This window comes from Protobothrops mucrosquamatus, unplaced genomic scaffold (genome assembly GCF_001527695.2).
Source record: "Protobothrops mucrosquamatus isolate PMUCROS unplaced genomic scaffold, P.Mucros_1.0 scaffold4032, whole genome shotgun sequence".
Lineage (NCBI taxonomy): Eukaryota > Metazoa > Chordata > Lepidosauria > Squamata > Viperidae > Protobothrops > Protobothrops mucrosquamatus.
In genome coordinates, this window is record NW_015389967.1 from 6,536 (window position 1) to 17,351 (window position 10,816).

The 10,816-nt window shown below is 56.1% G+C and overlaps 1 protein-coding gene across 1 annotated transcript; it reads right to left on the minus strand.

Annotated features, from left to right (window-relative positions):
- Window positions 1–1,403: 1,403 nt before the first annotated feature.
- Window positions 1,404–9,846, minus strand: USP48 (ubiquitin specific peptidase 48). The gene is made up of 11 exons (XM_015827886.1): window positions 9,713–9,846; window positions 7,274–7,394; window positions 6,049–6,193; window positions 5,191–5,318; window positions 4,789–4,913; window positions 4,583–4,691; window positions 4,282–4,415; window positions 2,555–2,641; window positions 2,141–2,316; window positions 1,833–1,955; window positions 1,404–1,561 (listed from the first exon to the last, which is right to left on the minus strand). The coding sequence occupies exons 1-11, from the start codon at window positions 9,844–9,846 to the stop codon at window positions 1,404–1,406; spliced, it is 1,440 nt and encodes a 479-aa protein (XP_015683372.1).
- Between the last annotated feature and the right edge of the window lie 970 nt (window positions 9,847–10,816).

Genomic DNA, 10,816 nt, shown 5'->3' on the forward strand with positions numbered 1-10,816 from the left:
CAGTCCCTGCAGAGGGATTTCCCTGCGGGAAGAGGCCGGAAGACGGAGGCTGAGGGCAGCAGTGGGGGGGCCTCCCCTCCTCGGCCCTCCAGCCAGGGGAGCTTCTGCCTTCCCAGCGCCCACCCTGTGGAGCAGACCCGAGCAGGGGGGAAGGCCAAGGCAGTCTCCCGGAGCGTTTGTGGGCGGGCGCGAGCGAAGGGGGATTCCTCGGGTCGCACCTCGCCTCTCCGGAGGCAGCCCCTCAGACGCGCTGGGGAAGGTGCGAGGAAACTGACAAGCGTGGCAAAACGCACCAGTGAGGTGCAACGCCAACTTGGCGAGAGTGTGAGCGATCACACCTCCTACAGAGCTGAAGGTTCCCCCCCCCACATGCCCCCCCATTTTGCAAGAGCATAAGCAGCTCCATCTGCCTGGCGCTCCTTTCTCCCCCCTTCCTCGCTCTTCCCCCCAAAAAAACCAGAGGGAATGAGGAGGAGGAGGCCAGGGCTTCCCCAAGAGAGAGTCTCAGCAGGAGCTGGCCTCGTCCAGGAAACACCCCCCCCATCACCACCTTCCAGGAAATCCCCCTGCCCACCTGTCAGCCGGGGTCCTCCCCCGTATCTCTTGTAGAAGTAGTCGGCCACGTCCTCCGAGACCCGCTTGACGGTGGGGATCTTATCGGGGTTCAGCTTGCCGTGGGTGCACAAGAAGGCCGTGTTGTCGATGGCTTTGGGGGGCGTGGATTCGTCCAGCCACTGCTGCAGCCATTCCAGGGAGACAAAGTCGTAGGGACAGCCTGGGAAGGAGGCAGGGAGGGGAGAGCAGAGGGCCAGAGCGTCAGCACCCCAGTCTCCTCCTCCTCCATCTCTCCTCCGAACCGGCCACGTGTCTCTCGTGCAAGTTAAGACCACACATCTGCCCTCCCCTTCAAACGACTGACCGAAGCAACCCGCCCACCCAACTTCCCCTGCTAGGCGACAACGTCCCCAGAGTCAAGTCGGCTTCGGTCACACTCCTGCCCCCTGCCATGTGGTGGTCGGGGTGAGGGGGGAGCCACTCAGACCGAAGGCTCCGGCCCTCCTTCCCCACCAGCCGTGCCCACGGCCACAGCAGAGCGTCTGCCCGGGAGCCCCCCTCTTGCGCCGGTGCGGCCGCCCTGCTGGCCGAGCTGACGGCCGCCAAAGCGAGGGGCCTTTAAGAGACACCCTAATATGGACACACACAGACGCACACACACATACTCTGCCCCCAGGGAGCAGGCCATGTTAGGTGGTTTGGCTCTCTCGGGAGAGGAGGAAGCTTTCAAACCCGGCACGCCCCACTTCTGCCATCGGGACAGAGGCCAGAGCTGCCCCCCCCACACACCCCTCCCTCCCGCCTGGCCCAGAGAAGCCCTAAAGAAAGAGAGGCGTAATTGGAAGGTCTTACAGACCAGCTTCGGCAGGCAACTTCTGGTAGAGCTCCTTCACCTCTTCGTGCTTGACCAGGCCCCGCGCCACGCTTTGCTTCCGCATCTCGGCCATTTCCTGGCACCACTCCTCAAACCTGCTGTTGTTCTGTTCCACCAGCTCCTGTAGGAAAGCTAGAAGGGGAGAAAGCCCAGGAGAGGGATGGCAGGAGGCACCGGCCAAGCCCGAAGGACCAGGAAGCCTGGCCAAAGGTGTGGAATCTTCCCAAAACCGGCACGTGCCGGTTCCAAATTGTGAACCAGGCAGCCGAAGGGCCGCTTCCACCCTCGTGGACTTCCGGAGTTGCGTGTGTTCGACGTCCTCGTGCCTGCACGGTCAAGGCGTGGGGGTGGGAGAAACAGCCAAGAGGGGCCCGGGGATTGGGGAAAAACGCAGGGGCCTCACCTGGGATCTCAACAGCCAGGGACTTCTCCCGCGACTGCAACCTGTACACCAACATGTAGGCGTTTCGGGAGCGGTAAATCCCCTTCCCGCACTTGGGCTTTCGAGACTGAGATTTTGAGGGTTCTGGAGGGGGGCAGAAGGCAGAGGGAGCAAGTGCTGCGGACCCCGCTTCCCCCTGCCTCACTCCTCTGCCCGGAGACGCTCTCGGCCAGGCAGGTGGTAGCGAGCTGAGGAGAGGGGGTCTTGGTGCCGGCCCCCCAGGCCGAGCCGGGCCCAGCCAGGTTCGGCTCAAGGAGAGGCTCATTTACCCAGTTCCTCTTCCGCCCCCAGCTGCAGCTTCCTGCCTTCCATCTTCTCAATCTCTTCGTCGTTAAATCTGTACCACTCCCCCGTCTGGGGGTCCTTCACGTGGGCGATGTAGTGGCCCGAGTAGGCGCTCACCCCTCGGTGGATGAGGATCGCACTCAGCTCGTAGACGAAGACACTGGCTGGAAACACAGCAGGCCGCGCTCGAGGCTTGGGGAATGGCGGGACCTCCCCACCCCAATCCTCATTTTTCCCCCAGCCATGGGCAGCAGCAGCAAGCCCCCCCTCCTCCCCATAACACCCCAGGCGACAGCCACACAAAGTCACCCTCCAGGCGCAGACAGAAGGCGGGAGAAGGGCCCTGATCCACAATTCGGGGAACGGGACCCCAAAGAGAAGGAAATGCACAGCTCTGCCCACCTTTGTCTTCCATGAAGGGTTCCAGGTCCAGCAGCTCAGAGAACTCGATGTAAGCGTTCAGCTTCTTCTTGTGCCCCGTTTGCCTAATGCGGGAAAGAGGACGGTTCTAATTCACCCCTTTCCCACCTGGCGGTGCCAACACAAGGGAACGGCGGCAAGAGCAGAGCACACCGTCCCTTTCCACATCAAGAAGGCCAGTTGCTGAACTGGGAACCAGGAGATTCCCTGGTGCCAGGTGCCCCTCAGGCACCGAAGCCGTCTGGGCGACTTTGGGCCTGTCTCTTTCTCTCTCAGCCCAACCCAGGGGGGTAAGAAGGATCGCCTTGAGTTGCCCAAAGAAAGGCAGGACACAATAAGTAAGATAAACATCAGCTGAGCTGCTGCCTGGGGGCCTTGTTCTGAAGCTACTATCAAAGAGAGGAGCAACATGGGATTAAGGAGAAAGATCCTGGCTGTGAGGACAATTAACCAGAAATCGTGGTTTTTAAGAAGAGACTGGACAGTCACTTGTCTGAGATGGTATAGATTCTCCTGCTTGAGCGGGGGGCTGGACTAGAAGACCTCCAAGGTCTGCTTCTCCTTCTTCTATCTCAATTCTAATTCTAATAATTCTTATTCTATTCTATTCTATTCCTTATTACTTCAGGCCTAGCCTATTCAATTCAAGCCTTTTGGACAGGGATAGGATTCCACTTTAAAACGGGGCTTTTCAACCAGCGGTGTGTGTTATCACTGGTGGTACTTTGACACCTGGCAGGTGGTACGCGACCTAGACAAGTGTAGTTGGGGGAGGGGGAATGAGCCGAAGTGGCAGCAGTGCCAGAGAGGTCTGGGGGGGGGGAAGAGTCAGCCGGAGCTGCGATGTTGCGCGGCTTCAGCTGATCGGAGGTGTGTGCAGTGGCCAGCCGGGGAGTGGATGACCACATGGGGGGAGTGAGGCTGGGGTAGTGACCCACGCTGGAGCTCTCCGTGGGGAACACCAGGAAGGGAAAGGGAGGAGGATGGGGGGAGAGAGAAGATATAAAAGGAGCTTTTGGCAAGATAGGGGGGGAAAAAAGAGTACGGGACAGAGAAGGAGATGGAGAAAGGGAGAGGGAGAAGAGGAGAGGCTTCTGAGAGAGAGAGAGAGAGAGAGAGAGGGAGAGAAAGAGAGGGAGGGAGAGAGAGAGAGGGGAGAGAGAGAGAGAGAGGGAGAGAGAGAGGGAGAGAGAGGGGGAGAGAGAGAGAGAGGAGGGAGAGAGAGAGAGGGAGGGAGAGGGAGAGAGAGAGGGAGAGAGAGGGAGAGAGAGAGGGGGAGAGAGAGAGAGAGAGAAAGGGAGAGAGGGAGGGAGAGAGAGGGGGGGGAGAGAGAGGGAGAGAGAGAGAGGGAGAGGGAGAGAGAGGGAGAGAGAGAGAGGGGGAGAGAGAGAGAGAGGAGAGAGAGAGAGGGAGAGGAAGAAGGGCCGACCAGCCACCTGACCACCAAGCTAGTGGTGCACACTAATAAACATGGAGAAATTCATCATACATCTGTGAGCGCAAAAGGAAAGTGATTCAGCAAAGGAACCACCAACCGAAGAAATCACAACCGGTACTTTTCCCCTTTTTTGTTCAACACGTTTTTGACCCCTAGCTAAGCACCGCTGACACTCGGATGCTGTCGTGTCCCAAAAGTGCAACAAAAGGTGGGAAAGTCCTGCTTCTAAAACGAAGGCTTTGGGGGCGAGTGCGAGAGGCGGCTGACCTATCGAACACGAAGCGCATGAGCTGGAGGTTGAGGGTGCAAGGCAGGCTGAGCAGCCGGATCCTCCTGGTGGCATTCTGTTTGCTCTGACAGGTTTCGCAGAAGTAGCGGTTGTCCCCTTCCAGCTTCTCCTCCTGGCCAGGAAAAAACAGAGCAAGACCGGCTGCCGGCTTGAGGAGGCACCCCAACCAGTCTGCCAGCAAGTCCCACCAACCAGCCTGGGAGGCGTGACCCTCCAGGTCCCGAGGCTGCCCCCAGCCCGGAGCAGCCGTGTTTGGCCTTCCCCCTCGTGGATAGGTACCTTCAGGAACTCGGTGATGCAGTCCGACAACTGCTTGTGGCCCTGGATGTTTAACTCCAGCTCATAAAACTTGGAGATGAGTTTGGACTCTCGCCCACACTGGTTGCACCTGGAGAGCAAAGCAGAGACGGCCGTGAGCATCCGAAGCTCCGTCCTCTTGAGGCAGGACGAGGCGGCGAGAAGCGGCCGCGCGGGGAAAGCCTTACACGGTGACGTAGGCGTACTCTCCGCAGAACTGCTTCTGGACGATGTCGCGCACGTCCGGGTTTTTCTGAGAAGACAGGGTGTCCTCCAGCAGGGACATGAACAGCTTGGAAAACTCCTGAGCGTCCTGGAAGAAGAGCGGCAGGATGTAAATCCGAGGAAACAGGACAGGGGTACACCGCCATCTCCTTTGAATCCCGTTAAGGGAGGTATTGTCCCCAAAAAATCCTCCCAAAGGGGAGGCCGCAACTTCTCACCGGGACTTTGCGGCCAAGTAGCCCAAGCCAACGGAACAGGGCCTTATTTTTTCCGCTGTCAAGGTTTTCCTCAGTGTGGGAAACATGCAATTCTGACAAACAAGAAAGGCGAAAGAGAGGCGCTGAGCCAGGTGCCTCGGACCTTACCTGTTGCTGGCCTGTGTCCAAACCCAGTGCTTTCACAAACCCCGATGGGTCAATGTATCGTCTTTTGCTGTTCTGGAGCAAGGCAAACAAGTACTGGAGGTGCTCGCAAATCGTCTGAGGTTCGTAATCTGTCAAGGGACGAAAAAGAGGCTCGATTAAAACGCACCGACGTAGACAAAGGAATTCTTTCGCTCCCTCGCTTCGCTAAGAGCCACAAGCCAAACTCAAATGGGAACAACGTCCTCAAACAGAATTTGGGAAGCGACTAGCTCTATACCAGGGGTGTCAATTTCATGGAGGGCCGCATCAGCATTGCGGTTGCCCTCAGGGGGGCGGGCGGGTGTGGCCAGGGTGGGTGTGGCCTACTGGGTGGGCGTGGACGGAGTGGGTGTGGCCTGCTGGGTGGGTGCGGCCAGCTCTACATCCTTCGTGTCAAGGGTGCCTGTGGGGGCCTGGGCAGGAGTGGGACAGATCTGAGGGTCTCTGACAGAAGGGGGTGGGACCGGGGCAGTGCCAAGGCATGGTCCACTGGAGGAGCCTCACTGTTCCTCTCAGGCCATGCAGGGGGGCGGTGGCTTATGGAGCTGAATGCATTTCAGCATAGAGGGCCATCACAAAATTGTACATTGGCTCCCGGCCGGCCTGGGCCAGGGCCAAGGCAGAGGGGGCCATTCCCTCACTGTTTCCAGGATGGCTTCGCAAGCCACATGAAACCACTTCGCGGGCTGCATCTGGCCCACAGGCCTTGTGTTTGACCTGTCTGCTCTATACGGTACAAAGCAGGGGGACAGCGAGGATACTGAGGCCGGGTGAACCATTTGGGGTTCAAAGCAGGTGAATCTTAGCCCCCCCAAATACCTTTGCTCTCCGCCGTGACATATTCAGGGCGGGCCACCGGACACAGATACAGGGCCTGCCGTAGCTCCAGATTCAGGAACCACATCTGTAGGAAAGTGTTGACGTAGCAAGTGGCCCCCAGGTTGGTGAGGCCTACGAAGGCATTCTGGAGGGGAAGAAGGGAGAGAGATCATCAGGGGTGAGGCAGCCCAAAAAAAAAGCAGAGCGCTCCAGGATGGCAATTTTAGCGAGCTCTCCTCTGGGGAACGTTCTCCTCCTTCGACAATGGCGGAATTAGTTCCTGCAGAAAGGAGACGCCCCGAGCGTTTTAAGAGAACGTCACTGCATTCTTTACTTTTCATTTCTGCCGCCGCGATTTCAATGGGCCTGCTCTTCCGTTATCTAAGCGCACAGGACACGCTCTGCTTTGAAATGCTTTTCTATCTTGCTGTCCTTAAAATGCTCAGCTATTTTTATTTTAAAAAAAAACCCCCGAAACAAACAGAAAAACATACCCAAATCAAATACTTTTTGAGAAAAAAAACCCCAAACACGACCGCTTAACTTGTACCAACTCAGAAGTCGGCTTCCCATCGCGGGAGAAACTACACTCACAATTTCACAGCTTTGAGGATACATAAAAGACCCAGCTGAAGTAAACTTTGTGTACCCCCCACCACCTCCACTGCCTCCCAGGCCCAAATTGGACACTTTGCAGCCAACCTCCGTAGATCTTGGGAACCAAGGCAATTTCAGCCTAGGCCAGTGGTTCTCAACCTTTTTAATGCCGCGACCCCAACCGGTCGTAAGTCGAGGACTAAACCGGTCGTAAGTCGAGGACTAAACCGGTCGTAAGTCAAGGACTACTCAACCGGTCGTAAGTCGAGGACTTTCCCTGCCCGGGAGCACCGCGCATGCGTGGTTCCGCCCCCTGCACCGGCCGAGGCGTAGCTGGCAAGCGGCAGAGACGGAGCAGGCCGACCACCAGCTGGCCCAGCCCAAGGGAGGTAAGGCACCCGCTGGAAAAGGGGTAAAAAAATGGCGGACAAAAAAAATGGCGGACAGCCTTGCTTGGAAACCCCCATGAAATGGTCGATCGACCCCAAATGGGGTCCCGACCCACAGGTTGAGAACCACTGGCCTAGGCAACTCTGGGCAACAGACTTAAACACCAATTGCAAAGCGAGGAGGTGCGTCGGGTGGGAAGGCAACTCTTCTCGGTCACGCCAGAAGACCGTCGGCGTACCTTTTTTCTCCTCTCAAAGTTGGGATCGTCAATGTTGTGAAAGGTGTTCTCGTCGATCTCTCCCAGCCAAATGTGCTCTCCGATCCCCACCAGGCAATTGGGGTTCCCTCTGCAGTTTCTCCTGCAGGAGCAAAGCCACACAGATTGAGTCGTGTTCCTGCCCGACGCCATGTCCGGGAACGGTTCGGGCTGCCCGTTTGCTAGCCTATCCCCCTCCTGGTTCTCTCTTTATTTCTGGGAGGAAATAACAGATGGAGATGGAGGATTCTGAATAGAGCTTTGAGCGGTGCCTTTAGAGACAGCAATAGCAATAGCGCGTAGACTTATATACCGCTTCACAGTGCTTTACACTCTCTAAGCTACAGGTGTCAAACTCGCCGCGTCACGTGATGTGTTGCGACATATCGCAACTGTTTTTGCATTGCCGGAGCTGGGATACTGTATGCGCAGCCTCTGCATGATGCAACTGGCCTGCGGGCTGGCAGTTTAAGCGGTTTACAGAGCTGGCCTCTTGCCCCCCCCCACAACAATCTGGGTCCTCATTTTACCGACTTCGGAAGGATGGAAGGCTGAGTCAACCTTGAGCCGGTCAGGATCGAACTGCTGGCAGTGGGCAGAGTTAGCCTGCAATGCTCCATTCTAACCACTGTGTCACCACAGCTCTTAATGCTAGAGCAATAGCACTTAGACCTATATACCGCTTCACAGGGCTTTACGGCCCTCTCTAAGCGGTTTATACAGAGTCAGCCTGTTGCCCCCAACAATCTGGGTCCTCATTTTATTGATCTCAGAAGGACGGAAAGTTGAGTTGACCTTGAGCCGGTGAGAATCGAACTGCCAAACTGCATAATATTTTGATATTGTTCCTAATCCTCTGAAAAACAGAGGCTCCATCCTCAGCGTCCGTAGCTAAAGGATACACATCCAAGGAGGCAGGAGTAAAAATTGGGAAAAAGTGAGGTGGAGACTGGCTTTGAAAATTATCATCATCATTTATTAATATAGATACCCACTCTAGTAGGCTGGGGGGAGGGGATTTATACAATTTTAGGAAGAACTTCTAAACTAAAATTTTAAAACTTCAGGAGTAGAGGCCATCTTGTAATTAGTGTCCTCCTTAATTGAACAGTATTATTTTGCAAGATCCTTATTGTGGCTGTCTTTGTTGTCAAGGCCCAAGCACAAATAATAAAAAATAAAACAAAGCACTGATAAAAATATAATAACTAGTGTTTGAATAGAGATAAAAATATCCCTACTCCCACATACCCTGAAATTAGCAAAATACAAAAGTGGAAAGGCAGAGATGTAGCTCAGGCTTCCTTTTATGTAGCTGTTGTTTTTTGTTGTTGTTGTTTTTGACAGCAAAAACAATAGTTCAGGGAGAGGGTAACAGAGGCAAGCAAAGCTTGTCATTAGCTCCTACAGCTAGCAAAAGCAGGTGTCCTTGTAAACAATAACTGTGCTATTTTATCATTTATTAAAGACATTTTATTATGCTTCCCCTGCAGCTGCTAATCAATTGTGCGAAATAATTAATTAGTACAGTAAAAGCAATAATGGTCTTTTCCACCCAATGGGCAAATAATCATAAAATGTGTGTATTACAGCTACGCTAACCCACAAGGGGAAAAAAAAAACACCTCCATGGTTGTCAAAACTTAATTAGCATGAAACATGATGTCACCCTGGCTTCTAACTGGGTGAATAAACAACTTAGGAGCTTGAACACACTTGAGAAGCGTTTTGTAGGATGCCGATTAAGGTGCAATACAGTTGCAGATTTGGGATTATTTGAAGAGAGAAAGAGAGAGAGAGAGAGAGAGAGAATCAGAGAGAGAGAGAGAGAGAGAGAGAGAGAGGAGAGAGAGAATCAGAGAGAGAGAAAGAGAGAGAGAGAGAGAGAGAGAGAGAAAGAAGCTGCCCCATTGGGCTGCTGTAGCACTGCCCTGCCTAGCAGGTGGCTCTAGATCGCAAGGGACCCCAACCACAGTTTACCCCCAAAGGGAATTTCTGCAGAAAGCCTTCAGACTTCAGATCCACTGATCTCTTTTTGGGGCCAGCCAACCTCAGAGCGGTGAGGAGCAGCAGAAAGAAAGGAAAGGGCACCACGTGGTGCTCCCGAGGGAGGACAAACCTCACAGATTGGCCACCATCAAACTAAAAGGGAAGGAGCCAAAGGCCCCAATGGGCAGAGGGGGCGGGGACGTCTGCCATGATACCCATGGGGCACCGCCGCCCCTCTGGCAGGATTTTGACACCTGTTTGGCTCCGCCCCGCCCCCAGCCACGCCCCCAGGATGGCATCTGTGGTGACCCTTGCCCCGCCCCCCCGCCGTTCCACGAGGCGGGGGAGGCTCCAAGCTTTTGCAGGGAAGGCAGGCAGGCCGGCAGAAGGCCGCGCCCTCCCGGCCGGCTCCCCGCAGGGCCGTGGCCTCACCTGCAGGCGCCCCGCTGGCAGGGCTCCAGCCCGATCCGGTAGGCCGCCTCGATGTGCTCCTGCGTGACGGCTTCGGGCGGCACCGTCTCCGTCCAGCGCCAGGCCGCCTTCTCCAGCTGCAGCCGCGGAGCCATCCCGGGACCGGCCCGAGCAGGAACAGGGCCGCTGCAGGGCGAGCCCGGAAGGAGAAGGGTGACCGGGCGACCCCGGAAGCGGAACCGGCCCCAAGCCCTGGCGCCCTCAGGCCACGCCTCTCGGGGCGCGCGCGGGACGACTCGCTCTACCTGGCCCCCCTCGGGCTCTCGGCTCTGACGTCACGCCAACGGCTGCTGGGGGGGCGAGAAGGGCTCGGAGGGGCGTGGCCCGCGCGTTCCAATAGGGCGACGCTCTCTCGGAAAAGGCTCCGCCTCCTTCCCGTGTCTTTCACCCCTCGCGGCGAAGATTTGAGCGGGCGAGGGAGAAAAAAAGCAAAAAAAAAAAAAGCCGTGGACGAGCGGAGCATGCGCACAACAAGCTCGACCTTCTGAGGCGAAGCTACCCACAATTCCTTGCGCCTCCCCTCAGTTTTGTGTTTTTGTTGATGTAAATATAAAAAAACGTACAATCACCAAGTTGGAAAAAAAAAAAGACAACAAAACGCCCTACATTTAAATGTGGGGATTCGTGAGGGAAAATACGAGGCACTTTTGCCCCTCCTAAGATGGCCACCCACTTGCTCTCGGGCGCGGCCGGTGCTGCTCCGACGTCCCCCCCCAGGGACCCTGTTTCCCCGCGGGCCCTTATTCCACGTGTTTATTTCTCATGCTAACGCGCGTCCACAACTGGGCAACGATTCGCTGACCACGATCTGGGATGGAAATTGGCATTAGATTAGAAGAACCTCTGCGGCCGGAGAAAACTACAACTCCCAATAACCTCCGGGGTTCAAACCGGAAGAGCCCCCCTCTGGTCCGGAAGCTGGCAGTGCAGAGGCGGGACAGCAGAAGACCCACTGCGGCCCGATAAAAATACAACTCCCAGTAGCCCGTGGGCTCCAACCGGAAGAGCCCCATCTGGTCCGGAAGCTGGCAGTGCACGGGCGGGCCCTCTGAGCGCCAGGCGCCT